The 15666-nt window shown below is 38.2% G+C and overlaps 1 protein-coding gene across 2 annotated transcripts in view; it reads right to left on the minus strand.

Annotated features, from left to right (window-relative positions):
* Positions 1-15666, minus strand: part of TMEM38B (transmembrane protein 38B) — a 165737-nt gene that overhangs the window by 130764 nt on the left and 19307 nt on the right. For both annotated transcript variants that reach the window (XM_032635929.1, XM_032635928.1), the window contains exon 2: positions 13873-14029. In XM_032635929.1, coding sequence (XP_032491820.1) covers positions 13873-14029 — 157 coding nt within the window. The remainder of the gene's footprint in view (positions 1-13872; positions 14030-15666) is intronic.

Here is a 15666-nt window from a genome sequence, read left to right on the forward strand (position 1 = left end):
ATTCTAAAGAACAAGGACAAGATCATGTTAACACGAAGTCTGCTATGCCGGTGATGTCAACAATAATACTGAAGAGGGCTTCCCTGGTGGCGCAGTGATTGAGAGTCTGCCTGCTAATGCAGGGGACATGGGTTTGTGCCCCGGTCCAGGAAGATCCCACATGCCGCGGAGCGGCTGGGCCCGTGAGCCATGGCTGCTGAGCCTGTGCGTCTGGAGAGACCACAGCAGTAAGAGGCCCGCGTACCGCAAAAAAAAAAAAAAAAAAAAAAAAAAAAAAAAAAAAAAATAATACTGAAGAAGCGTGGAAAAGTGATGGAGGAGATGGAGAAACTTCTCAGTGTGTGGATGCAGGATCAGCATCAGTGCTGAGTCCTGCTCAGCTTAATGCTGGTTCAAGAGAAAGCTAAAAGCCTTTATGAAGACTTGAAGAAGAAACATGGCAAAGAACCAGAGGGCACACCTTTTAATGCCAGCCATGGCTGGTCTCATCAGTTTAAGGCAGAGCCAACCTTCACAACGTAAAATTAAGTGGCGAGGCAGCAAGTGCAGATACGGTAGCCGCTCGAGAATTTCCTGAAACACTTCAAGAAATTATTGATGAAGGTGCATATTTACCCAAGCAGGTGTTTAATGTGGATGAGACAGAACTGTACTGGAAGAGGATGCCAGACTGAAATTACATCAGTAAGGAGGAAAAGCTGATGTCAGGCTATAAAGCAGCAAAGAATAGGCTAACTCTGTTGTTTGGTGGCAATGCTTCCGGCAATATGCAGCCGAAGCCTCTCTTAGTTTATCATTCAGAGAACCCAACAATCCTTAAACACATAGCCAAAGGCTCTCTTCCTGTTGTGTGGAAGAGTAATAACCCCAAGCCTGAGTTACACAGGCCATTTTCCAGGACTGGTTTTTCTAGCACCTTATCCCGGAGGTAGAGAAATATTGCTTGGCAAAGGACATCCCATTCAACATTCTTTTGCTACTCCGGGCCACCCCCCATTCATGGATGACTTTCATCCCAACCTCAAAGTAGTGCATCTGTCACCAAATACTATGTTGCTCATCCAACCTATGGACCAGAGAGTTATACCAACTTTCAAGAAATATTATTTACATCACACTTTTCATCAGGCAGTAAAGGCGAGTGACGGATCAGGAACAACCTTGCAGCAATTTTGGAAGGACTGTAACATCTACAAGGTCATAAAAAATATGGGCTTTGCTTGGCGTGAGGTTATGGCCATCACCATGAATGAGGTTTGGAAGAACCTTTGCCCACAGTTTGTTCATGATTTTCGTGGATTTGAGAAGGTGGATGAGGAGTCCAAAGAGGTCTTCAGCAACTCAGTGACCCTCAGCGAATAGCTGGCGCTAGATCTGGAAGAGGATGACTTCAATGTACTCCTTGCTGTGCAACATGAAGAGCTTAGTATTGAAGACCTGATGCAATTGGAGGCCCAGAGGAAAGACGAAGAGACAAGAGGAGGAAGAAGTAACCGAAGAACTGAAGAGATTCATGATACAGGAAATGGCAAGGGGATTTTCTTTATTTGAGGAGGCACTGTTAGTTTTTGAGGCACAGGACCCGAATATAGAACGGTACGCAAAGGTTGCAGCAGCCATTCAGAATGCAATCCAGGGCTACACTGTCATCTACGATGAGAAAAAAAAAAGAGCGACTACCCAGACACCACTGGATCGGTTTTTCAAGAGGGTAGATAGAATTAAATCCCGCAAGGAACCAGAACCTGTGCCATCAACGTCAGCCCTGAGTGGAATTGCGGCTTGCTCTCCGTCTCCTGTTGCTGATGATCCTTCAGCTCTGCCATCTCCCACCTCTTCTCCCTCTTCCAGTCAGTAACGCTTCTTGCCTGTTCACTTGATGCCAGCCCCTGTATGCCAGCTGTTGTACTGTACAACTGTACTTTTCAAGGTACTGTACTGTAAGATTTTAAATGTTTTCTTTATTTTTGTGTTTGTTTTTTATGTATTATTTGTGGAAAAGTATTATACACCTATTACAATACCGTACTACATAGCCAATTGTTAGTTAGGTACCTAGGCTAACTTTGTTGGACTTACAAACAAGTTGCACTTAAGAACGAGCTCTCAGAACTGAACTCGTTTGTATGTAGGGGACTTACTGTATTTCTAAAGTATATCTACAGTATGCTAATATTTTAAACAGAAAACAGTTCTTGTTTCAATTGTTAAATAGCCACAGGGCAAAAGAACAACTGTTTATTGTGCTCAGTAGACTTACAAGCAAGCAGATCAGACCAGTGGTGCCCTAAGTAGCCATTCCTGCTCTATAACACAAGTCACCTTTTAAAAATTCCATCAATGACTCACTCAACAAACACTCATTAAGAAATCATCATGTCCCTCCTTCTGTAAAGATTATAATTTCACCTTTAACTAAAATTGTAACATCTATGGAACTTTTAACTTGAAAAGTGCTTAAAGAAAACATATCAAAAATGAAGGACTAGAACATATCAAACATGAAATGGAACGAGAAGGCAATTTATTTCTCATACATTTTTAAGTCTAAGTGACTTACTCTAAGTAATTAACATAGAGAAAAAAATGACAAAGAAGAGTGCTAAATAACAGAAGTTAGTCTAAAACAGGATACAGGAATTCAGCTTGGTGATTTGACAGAGAATGCGCAGTCCCAGCTATGCCCCTTCCTCCTGCCGTTTTCTTGTAAACAAGGTACCCTCGGGAAGATCTGTGGGAGGCTTGCTTTAGGGTCTTGGTGCTCCGGCCATGTGTGAGGCCTAAGCCTCTTAGGTGGAAGAGCCAAGTTTAGGACACTGGACCACCAGAGACCTCCCAGCCCCATGTAATAACAATCAGCAAAAGCTCTCCAAGAGATCTCCACCTCAACGCAAAGACCTGGCTCCACTCAAAGATCAGCAAGCTCCAGTGCTGGACACCCTATGCCAAACAACCAGCAAGACAGGAACACAACCCCACCCATTAGCACAGAGGCTGCCTAAAATCATAATAAGTTCACAGACACCCCAAAACACAACACCGGACATGGTCTTGCACACAAGAAACACAAAATCCAGCCTCATCCTCCAGAACACAGGCACCAGTGCCCTCCATCAGGAAGCCTACACAAGCCACTGAACCAACCTTACCCACTGGAGGCAGACACCAAAAACAACGGGAACTACAAACGCGCAGCCTGCTAAACGGAGACCCTAAACACAGTAAGTTAAGCAAACTGAGAAGACAGGGAAACACTCAGCAGATGAAGGAGCAAAGTAAAAACCCACCAGACCTAACAAATGAAGAGGAAACAGGCAGTCTACCTGAAAAAGAATTCAGAGTAACGGTAGTAAAGATGATCCAAAATCTTGGAAATAGAATGGAAAAAATACAAGAAACGTTTAACAAGAACCTAGAAGAACTAAAGAGCAAACAAACAGGGATGAACAACACAATAAATGAAATATAAATTCTCTAGAAGGAATCAATAGCAGAATAACTGAGGCAGAAGAACGGATAAGTGACCTAGAAGATAAAATAGTGGAAATAACTACCACAGAGCAGAATAAAGAAAAAAGAATGAAAAGAATTGAGGACAGCCTCAGAGACCTCTGGGACATTAAACGTACCAACATTCGAATTATAGGGCTCCCAGAAGAAGAAGAGAAAAAGAAAGGGTCTGAGAAAATATTTCAAGAGATTATAGTTGAAAACTTCCCTAATATAGGAAAGGAAATAGTCAATCAAGTCCAGGAAGCACAGAAAGGATAAATCCAAGGAGAAAGACGCCAAAGCACATATTAATCAAGCTATCAAAAAATACAAAGAAAAAATATTAAAAGCAGCAAGGGAAAAGCAACAAAAACCATACAAGGGAAGCCCCATAAGGTTAACAGCTGATCTTTCAGCAGAAACTCTGCAAGCCAGAAGGGAGCGGCAGGACATATTTAAAGTGATGAAAGGGAAAAACCTAAAACCAAGATTACTCTACCAGGCAAGAATCTCATTCAGATTCAATGGAGAAATTAAAAACTTTACAGACAAGCAAAAGCTAACAGAATTAAGTACCACCAAACCAGCTTTACAGCAAATGCTAAAGGAATTTCTCTAGGCAGAAAACACAAGAGACGGAAAAGACCTACAACAACAAACCCAAAACATTTAAGAAAATGGTAATAGGAACACACATAGATAATTACCTTAAATGTACATGGATTAAATGCTCCAAACAAGACACAGACTGGCTGAATGGATACTAAAACAAGACGCATATATATGCTGTCTACAAAAGACCCACTTCAGACCTAGGGACACATACAGACTGAAAGTGAGGGGATGGAAAAAGATATTCCATGCAAATGGAAATCAAAAGAAAGCTGGAGTAACGATATTCATATCAGATAAAATAGACTTTAAAATAAAGACTATTAAAACAGACAAAGAAGGACACTACATAACGATCAAGGGATCAATCCAAGAAGAAGATATAACAATTGTAAATGCATATGAACCCAGAACAGGAGCACCTCAATACATAAGGGAAATGCTAACAGCCACAAAAGGGGAAATCGACAGTAGCACAATAATAGTAGGGGACTTTAACACCCCACTTTCACGAATGGACAGATCATCCAAAATGAAAATAAATAAGGAAATGCAAGCTTTAAATGACACATTAAGCAAGATGGACTTAATTGATATTTAAAGGACATTCCATCCAAAAACAACAGAATACGCTTTCTTCTCAAGTGCTCATGGAACATTCTCCAGGATAGATCATATCTTGGGTCACAAATTAAGCCTTGGTAAACTTAAGAAAACTGAAATCATATCAAGTATCTTTTCTGACCACAACGCTGTGAGACTAGATATCAATTACAGGAAAAATCCTGTAAAAAAATAAAAACACATGGAGGCTAAACAATACACTACTAAATAACCAAGAGATCACTGAGGAAATAAAAAAAAACCTAAAAACAAATGACAGTGAAAACACAACAACCCAAAACCTATGGGATGCAGCAAAAGCAGTTCTAAGAGGGAGCTTAGAGCAATACAATCCTACCCCAAGAGGCAAGAAACATCTTAAATAAACAACCTAACCTTACACCTAAAGCAATTAGAGCAAGAAGAACAAAAAAACAAAGTTAGCAGAAGGAAAGAAATCATAAAAATGAGATCAGAAATAAATAAAAAATAAATGAAGGACATAAGAGCAAAGATCAGTAAAACTGAAAGCTGGTTCTTTGAGAAGATAAAATTGATAAACCATTAGCCAGATTCTTCAAGAAAAAAGGGAAAAGACTCAAATCAACAAAATTACACATGAAAAAGGAGAAGTAACAACTGACACTGCAGAAATACAAAGGACCATGAGAGATTACTACAAGCAACTGTATGCCAATAAAATGGACAACCTGGAAGAAATGGACAAACTCTTGGAAAAGCACAACTTTCTGAGACTGAACCAGGAAGAAATAGAAAATATAAACAGACCAGTCACAAGCACTGAAATTGAAACTGTGATTAAAAATCTTCCAACAAACAAAAGTCCAGGACCAGATGGCTTCACAGGCGAATTCTATCAAACATTTAGAGAAGAGCTAACACCTATCCTTCTCAAACTCTTCCAAAATACAGCAGAGGGAGGACACTCCCAAACTCATTCCATGAGGCCACCATCACCCTGATACCAAAACCAAAGATGTCACAAAAAAAGAAAACTACAGACCAATATCACTGATGAACATAGATGCAAAAATCCTCAACAAAAAACTAGCAATCAGAATCCAACAGCACATTAAAAGGATCATACACCATGATCAAGTGGGGTTTATCCCAGGAATGCAAGGATTCTTCAATATATGCAAATCAATCAACATGATACACCATATTAGCAAACTGCAGGAGAAAAACCATATGATCATCTCAACAGATGCAGAAAAAGCTTTCAACAAAATTCAACACCCATTTATGATAAAAACCCTCCAGAAGGTAGGCATAGAGGGAACTTACCTCAACATAATAAAGGCCACATATGACAAACCTACAGCCAACATCGATCTCAATGGTGAAAAACTAAAACCATTTCCACTAAGACCAGGAACAAGACAACATTGCCCACTCTCAACACTATTATTCAACATAGTTTTGGAAGTTTTAGCCACAGCAATCAGAGAAGAAAAAGAAATAAAAGGAATCCAAATTGGAGAAGAAGAAGTAAAACTGCCACTGTTTGCAGATGACATGATACTATACATACAGAATCATAATGATACCACCAGAAAACTACTAGAGCTAACCAATGAAGTTCGTAAAGTAGCAGGATACAAAATTAATGCACAGAAATCTCTTGCATTCCTATACACTAATGACAAAAAATCTGAAATTGAAATTAAGGAAACACTCCCATTTACTGCTGCAATAAAAAGAATAAAATGCCTAGGAATAAACCTACCTAAGGAGACAAAAAAACTGTATATAGAAAACTATAAGACACTGATAAAAGAAACAGATGGAGAGACATACCACGTTCTTGGAATGGAAGAATAAACATTATGAAAATGACTCTACTACCCAAAGCAATCTACAGATTCAATGCAATCCCTATCAAACTACTAATGGCATTTTTTACAGAACTATAACAAAAAAGTTCACAATTTGTATGGAAACACAAAAGACCCTGAATAGCCAAAGCAGTGTTGAGAAAGAAAAACGCAGCTGGAGGAATCAGGCTCCCTGACTTCAGAGTATACTCAAACCTACAGTACTTTCAGTAATGGTACTGGCAGAAAAACAAAAATATAGATCAATGGAACAGGACAGAAAGCCCAGAGATAAACCCATACACATACGGTTACCTTATCTTTGATACAGGAGGCAAGAATATACAATGGAAAAAAGACAGCCTCTTCAATAAGTGGTGCTGGGAAAACTGGACAGCTATATGTAAGAGAATGAAATTAGAACACTCCCTAACACCATACACAAAAATAAACTCAAAATGGATTCAAGACCTAAATGTAAGGCCAGACACTATAAAACTCTGAGAGGAAAACATAGGCAGAACACTCTATGACATAAATCACAGCAAGATCCTTTTTTGGCCCACCTCCTAGAGAAATGGAAATAAAAACAAAAATAAACAAATGGGACCTAACGAAACTTAAAAGCTTTTGCACAGAAAAGGAAAACATAAACAAGATGAAAAGACAACCCTCAGAATGGGAAAAAATATTTGCAAATGAAGCAACTGACAAAGGATTAATCTCCAAAATATACAAGCAGCTCATGCAGCTCAATATCAAAAAAAACAAGCAACCCAGGGCTTCCCCAGTGGCGCAGTGGTTGAGAGTCCGCCTGCCGATGCAGGGGACATGGGTTTGTGCCCCGGTCCGGGAAGATCTCACATGTCGCAGAGCGGCTGGGCTCATGAGCCATGGCTGCTGAGCCTGCGCGTCCGGAGCCTGTGCTCTGCAACGGGAGAGGCCACAGCAGTGAGAGGCCCGCGTACCGCAAAATAAATAAAAAAATAAATAAAAATAAAGTTTAAAAAAAAAACAACAAGCAGCCCAACCCAAAAATGGGCAGAAGACCTAAATAGACATTTCTCCAAAGATGATATACAGATTGCCAACAAACGCATGAAATGATGCTCAACATCACTAATCATTAGAGAAATGCAAATCAAAACTACAATGAGGTATCACCTCACACCTGTCAGAATGGCCATCATCAAAAAATTTACAAACAGTAAATGCTGGAGAGGGTGTAGAGAAAAGGGAACCCTCTTGCACTGTTGGTGGGAATGTAAATTGATACAGCCACTATGGAGAACAGTATGCAGGTTCCTTAAGAAACTAAAAATAGAACTACCATACAACCCAGTAATCCTACTACTGGGCATATACCTTGAGAAAACCATAATTCAAAAAGAGACACGGTATATCTATAGCTGATTCACTTTGTTGTAAAGCAGAAACTAACACACCATTGTAAAGCAATTATACCCCAATAAAGATGATTAAAAAAAAAAAAACAAAAAAAAAGAGACACGTACCACAACGTTCACTGCAGCACTTTTTACAACAGCCAGGACATGGAAGCAATCTATGTGCCCATCAACAGATAAATGGATAAAGAAGATGTGGCAAAATATAAATGGAATATTACTCAGCCATAAAAAGAAGCGAAATTGAGGTATTTGTAGTGAGGTGGATGGACCTAGAGTCTGTCATACAGAGTGAAGTAAGTCAGAAAGAGAAAAACAAATACCATATGCTAACGCATATATATGGAATCTAAAAAAAATGGTTCTGAAGAACCTGGGGGCAGGACAGGAATAAAGACGCAGACATAGAGAATGGACTTGAGGACATGGTGAGTGGTAAGGGTAAGCTGGGACGAAGTGAGAGAGTAGCACTGACATATATGCACTACCAAATGTAAAAGAGATAGCCTGTGGGAAGCAGCTGCATAGCACAGGGAGATCAGCTTGGTGCTTTGTGACCACCTAGACGGGTCCGATAGGGAGGGTGGGAGGCAGATGCAAGAGTGAGGAGATACGGGGATATATGTATACGTACAGCTGATTCACTTTGTCATACAGCAGCAACTAACACAACATTGTAAATCAATTATACTCCAATGAAGATGTTAAAAATAAAATAAAATAAAACAGGATCCAAGCAGGATGCGAGTTCACTGACAAATGAAAGCTAACCCAGTTTAAGTAGGAAAGACGAAATTAGAATTTAGGTTAATACCAAGAGCTGAGCTTCCCACGGTTAGTCTCTGAGAACTGTTTTCACCCTTCCTTAATTTCCCTCCTCTGACTACCAAAACAGTATGACTTAACTCGGCCAAAACAGAACAGTAAGTTAAATACAGTTCATATTAGTCCAATACAAGAGCTTTGCTCTTGCTCTTACTACTCTAACAAATTAATAATTTTATGTATATGCTTTGAAAAAGACTATTACAGAATGACAGACCTATAAAACTATACCTTTTGTTGTACTCTTCCTCATAAAAATGCAGTCTCAGGCAAATGTGCAATATATAACTGATACTTGGAAGTTAAAGGAAAACAAAATGGGGCATAAAAATCAATACACAGAGAAATTATAAAATATTTATTCCCCCCCGAAACAGTTTTCAAAAAGAAAAATCCTATGAAAGGGTACACTGTCTTCCAAACTATTAAACATACCAAGTTATTGTTTCCCTCTGCCAGTAGATGGTGCTAATCTCCAAATGTGAGCACTATGAGCTACTGTACTAAAGATGACCTTGCCAATAAGTACATTCACATACTCCCTTACTTTAGCTTGCTAGAGTTTAAAGTACATTACAAACATCATTTTAATTTCCCAAATTAAAATCAAATGAAGCAAAGATTACACATTTGTTCTCAACATTAAAACCTTGAAAAAGAAAACAGTAGATATACTATGCCTTTAAGCAAGCATCATTTTTTATATTTAAGGGTCTGTGAGCACAAAGACAATGCCAGTATTTCCCAAGTCCAAAATAATACACTGTATAAGTGCAGACTAAAGGACTAGGTAGCCTAGGTTTGAATGCTGGCTCCAGCTACTAGATATCTGTGATTCCTTGGGCAAGTTATTTAACCCTTCTTGCCTCAGAGTCCTCATTTATTAAATGAAAATAATAGAGAGCCTACCTCACCAGTTTCTTGTGAGGTTAAATGAGATAATAAATGTAAAGCACTTAGAAAAGTGTCTGTACTACATCAGTGGCTGCTCTTGCTGTTTTGTAATGCCCAACAACTAGAATCAATAAAAATGCTCATCAGAAGAATAAATAAAATACAGTTATTAATATTAATAGATTATACAACAGTGAGAAGGAATGTACTATAGCTACTAGCAAAACACAGATGAATCTTAGAAACATAATGTTGAATGAAAAAAAGTCCTAGAGAACTATACAGAGCATAATACCCCATTTTAAAATAGGGCCAAAAACAAATAAAACTAAAAAAATCTATTGTTTATATATTGATATATAAAATATACACCTTTTTAAAAAATACAAACACAAAGATAAACACAGGGTAGAAGTTAACTGTGGAAAAAGTGCAGAGAGATGGAATTTGGGAGAGAAATATAAGTATATATATGTTATTGGTAAAGTCCAGTTCTTAGATTAAGTGCAATACAGTGGAGATGTAAATTATTATAACCATTTTGGGAAATGATTTCTCATTATCTAGTAGAGCTTACAAATCACTTTCCCTGGGGCTTCCTTGGTTGCACAGTGGTTGAGAGTCCGCCTGCCGATGCAGGGGACACGGGTTCGTGCCCCGGTCCGGGAAGATCCCACGTGCTGCGGAGCGGCTGGGCCCGTGAGCCATGGCCGCTGAACCTGCGCGTCCGGAGCCTGTGCTCCGCAACGGGAGAGGCCACAGCAGTGAGAGGCCCGCGTACCGCAAAAAAAAAAAATAAATAAAATAAAATAAATCACTTTCCCTATAACTCAGTAAATCTACTCTTAGGCTATATCAAGAGAAAATCTTACCCATGTACATCATGTTCTTAGCAATACTGTAACAGAAAAAATACTAGAAACAACTCTATGTCAACAGAGAAATGGATGAATATACGATGACAATTCATTCTGATAAGCTATACAGAAGTGAAAAGTAATAAATTACAAGCATACACAATAGACTGAATCTCAGGAACAGAGGCTGAACAAAAAAAGCAAGTCACTGAAAAATATATACCTATGATTCCATTTATAAAATTTTCAAAAACTATATTATTCAGAAAAATATATGTCAGAACTGCATAGAAAACTAAAGGAATGAAAGGTACAAAATTAAGGGTAATTGTTACCTATGAGTAAGGAAGAGAGAAGATGGGATCGGGCTGAGGGTGGAGGGTCACATGGGGACATCAAAACTAACTGCAACTGTTCTGGGAAGATGGTGGCAGCAGTAGTTGCCTAGATTTTGATCTCTTCAAATCCCCTCATAAAAACAGGGCAACTAGATAGCAAAGCCAAAATCCCATCCATAGCACTTACAACAAAACTATGTGACAAGGTATCCCTTTAAATCCCAAAATGCAAATGGGTAAAGGCAAATCACCAGCATACATAGAACTAAACTGCTTGGCAGGAAGAAGAAAGCAGCAAGGTGGCAACTAATGGACCTAAGAACAAAACAGCTTCAAAAGAGCTAATGGGAATTCACTAGAAGGCACAGCAGGCCAATCTGGGAAACAACAACAGCTGAAACTGGAAGGATTCTTACATTTCCAATACCAGGTGAGACAAAGGGTCCATGATAACGTCTGAAGGGGTTGGACCAATGTAGTCCCTGTGAACTTTGAAAACTGATCCACCCAGGCTCCCTTCTAGAACAAGTCCAATAATAAGAAGAAACTGCTGATGTAGAATCAAAACCGAGCAGGATAGAACAAAAGAAGGGGAAGGTCCAGACCAAACTGGGGAAGGGGGAAAGACCCAGGAAATCTCAGAAAGCAGGTCATCATCTTTTAATAAAATATTTTTGTAAGTGGCAATTCTTTTCTTAATCTAAATGATGGATATACAAGTTTTTATTATATCATAATTCTTTATACTCTGCATATTTTTATAAATGTTCCTTTGTACCTACTCAATATTAATTAAAACTTTTAAAAAACACATATTGTTCATAATGAAAACTCTTCTTGGTTAAGATCATGCTAAGTTGAAATCCAGACCCTGTCATTTACCAACTCTTCAGGCCTCAATTTCCTCTTATGTAAAATGGGCATAATAAAAGATCTCAAGTTAACAAATAATTAAATACTATACTATTAATTCACTACATAAAAATGCATTTCTTATTTTCCATTTCTAACATATCTTTTTGTTTAGCCAAGGAAGTATATATTTACAGACAAGCACTTTTATTTCATTTAGTGTATCACTAACCAAGATCTGTAATTTCTTGCTACTAATTATAGAACTCCCATATAACAGAACACAAGCTGTCCGTTCCTTTAGCAATGTACTTACTGAACTTAGAACAATACTTGGCACACAGTTAACAAAACAAAGTCCCTTCTCTGACAGGCTGTTATTCTAGTGGAGTGAGACAAACCAACATGAGAAGAAATAAACAGACAACACATCATACAGTAATAAATCTAGGGGAAAAAAAAGAAGTATGATGTGATAGTCATGGGAGAGGAGGTGTTTTTTTCAGAGAAGATCTCTCCAAGAAAAGAAAATATGAGCCTTCTGGGAAAAGAACATCACAGAGAAAAGAGAGCAAGCACAAAGGCGCTGAGGCAGAAGAACATCTTTGTGTTCAAGAAATGGCAAAGCCAACGTGGCTAGCGCAGACTGAGCAGGCGTACAGGAGAAAGACATTACAACAAAGAGAGTGGAAGGGGAAGATTTTATAGGGTCTTATAGGCTACGTAAAGAATTTTGAATTTTCCCTCATAGTAAGATAAGAAACTATTGAGCATAGGAGTAATATGTTCTAACATTTTAAAATAATCACTTTATCTACTATGTGAAGAAAAGACTCAGGGGGATAATGAAAGAAGCAGCTAGAACACTTAGGAAGCTACTGCAACTGTCCAAGCAATAGTGGTAGTTAGTATACAGGAGCAGAAGTGGAAGTGATGAAAAGTGTCAGATTCCGGGTATCCTACTTTTCATATAGTTTAAGCATCTACACACATAAAAAGAATTCTCCAAAATGTTAATATCCTTTTAAAATATTGCTATAGAAATAAAAGTCCTTGAGAAAGTGTTTTAAAACACATAGCAACTGGAAGAATATACTTTAAGAGATGGTTAAACAAATCAATGAGAGACAGTGGCTGTTAAGTGGCAAGGCTCTAAAGTCAAACTTCCTGGTTTTGGATCCTAGCTCAATCACTTACTAAATACGAAAATTTCAGCAAAGTTCCTCTATGCCTCAGATTTCTCATTTTTCAAATGGAAATAATAATAGCTACTTCATTGGACTCTGGTGATTAAACATGACAACGAATATAAAGAATTTAGCTGACATATGGTAATAACTCAATAAATATTAGCTATCAAATTTATTGTTCTACTCTTAATAGTTTCTACTGCCACTAGTTCCCACTATGTGTCCCATTGCTACTACTATTTATAATATTCCTTTTTATGACTGGTTACATATTCATTTAAAATCATCACAATAAAAATTAACTTCAAGTGCTCCTAATGTTACGTATTTCATTGCTATGGTTTCTAATCAAAAGCACGGTTTTTGCTTTAGGTATAACAAAGCTCTCTGATTTGTATTACACTTTTTTTTTTAACTTGATGTATCATTCCTCTTAAAGATAACTGAAGCTGAATTTGCAAGAATCCAAAGCAATTCCTACTAACATTTTTTTCTTCACTTCAAAACTAAATTCAAAATAAAATTAATGTTAAATTTCATAAGGCTCTGAAAAATCAAAGAGTATGACAATTACCAAAAACAATTACCATAAATATCATAATCACTTGGACTTTTTGTGTAGTTGGTCACATTCTTGATTATCACGTTGTATAACTGTGTGTATAGGTTAGGTTCACAAGATCAACTGTTGGGGGTCAAATATTTGATGCCCTTTCATATTTGAAATGCTTCCACTAAAGATACATAAGACAACAATACCTACCTCTGGAAGAGGATAAGGGAGAAGGGTGAGAAAGAGACATACTTTGCACTTAAAGCCTTTGGCATTATTTGGGTTCCTTCCTTTGCACATGCATTAACTTATAAGAATATAAAATATTTTTTAAAGAAAAAAATTCCATTTACTAACAATTTACAGATTTTTTTAAATGTCTCATAGTTCATTCACCACAATGGCAGCTTACCAGATTGAAGATGCCAGTAATATATTAGTGTTGTTTGCAAGAAACCTCAATGGAGGCTCCCCAAGGAGTACACAAGATAAAATTCCTCCACCAAAGCAGTGGAGCATAGCAGTAAACCAGCTTGACAGAGGATTCCTCCATGCCATCACCGCTGCTCCTGAAATGATAAAGTAAATACGTCATCTGACATACTGTATATTAAACAAGTCCTGGGTACCAGTGGCACTAAACACACTTCTTAATTTCATAATTTTCTAGAACATACTCATAAGTGTGACAATCATGATCATCATAAAACATATCTTTTGTTCTTTAAATCAACACTGGAAATATTTTGTCAAGACATGGGTGACTTGGGCAACTTTAAAATACTCTGTTCAGGATCTTATGGCCAGTTTCCTAGTAGTACATTATTAAAGACAATCTCCCCAACCACTGTCTCCTTTCATTCCCAACCCTACTGTACGTATGCCGGTTAATATGTCAAAGTGATACATTAAGAAAAATTTATAATCTTAAGTATGTAAGAAAATAAAGCCTGAAATAAATAAACTAAAATTTCAATATGACAGGCTTGAAATAGAATAACAAAATAAACCCAGAGGTGAAAGGCTGATGAGGAACAGGTATTTACATCATCTCAAATGTCTCCTAACAAATTATTTATTAATTACAGAGGGAAGTAATAACTTTACAGTGGACAAACCTTGCAGACATCACTGTAAACTAACAATATCAGGTGATTCCTGATATTATGCACTAAGACCACATCATCACTTCCATAGTATTTCTACCAAAAATGTATAACCTGAACTAATTTAATTATACACACTCAAATTGAACATTATTCTGAAAAAAAACAACAACAGGGCTTCCCTGGTGGCGCAGTCGTTGAGAGTCCACCTGCCGATGCCGGGGACATGGGTTCGTGCCCCGGTCCAGGAAGATCCCACATGCCGCGGAGCAGCTGGGCCCGTGAGCCATGGCCGCTGAGCCTGTGCGTCCGGAGCCTGTGCTCCGCAATGGGAGAGGGCACAACAGTGAGTGGCCCGCATACAGCATAAAACAACAACAACAACAACAAACACCTAGCCTATATTTTAACAATGTCAAGGTCAAGGAACACACACAAAAAAGGCTGATGGAATGTTCCAGATTAAATGACATTAAAGTGACAACTAAATGCAACGCATTTCCTAGATCATATCCCCAAGTGAGAAAGAACATCTATGACAGACCTTTTTGGACAACTGATGAAATCTAAATATGGATTGTGGCTTTGATTACAGTATTGTATCACTGTTAAACTTCCTGATTTTGACAACTATAATGTGGTTCTTAAAATTAACACTTAAGTAATCAGAAGTAACTGGGCAAAATGTCTCCAATTCACACTCAAGTGGTTCTGAAAAAATACTATGCATAGACAAAAACATCCAGAGAAATGGTAAAGTACAAACTTCTAGTTATAAGATGAGTAAGTTCTTGGGATCTGATGTACAGCATAATGACTGCAGTTAATAATACTGTATAGGGTTTCCCTGGTGGCGCAGTGGTTGAGAGTCCGCCTGCCGATGCAGGGGACACGGGTTCGTGCCCCGGTCCGGGAGGATCCCACATGCCACAGAGCGGCTGGGCCCGTGAGCCATGGCCGCTGAGCCTGCGCGTCCGGAGCCTGTGCTCCGCAACGGGAGAGGCCACAACAGTGAGAGGCCCGTGTACCACAAAAAAAACCCCAAAACAAACAAATAATAATAATGTATAATAATATCTTATATACTTAAAATTTGCTGA

The sequence above is a fragment of the Phocoena sinus genome, chromosome 6 (genome assembly GCF_008692025.1).
Source record: "Phocoena sinus isolate mPhoSin1 chromosome 6, mPhoSin1.pri, whole genome shotgun sequence".
Lineage (NCBI taxonomy): Eukaryota > Metazoa > Chordata > Mammalia > Artiodactyla > Phocoenidae > Phocoena > Phocoena sinus.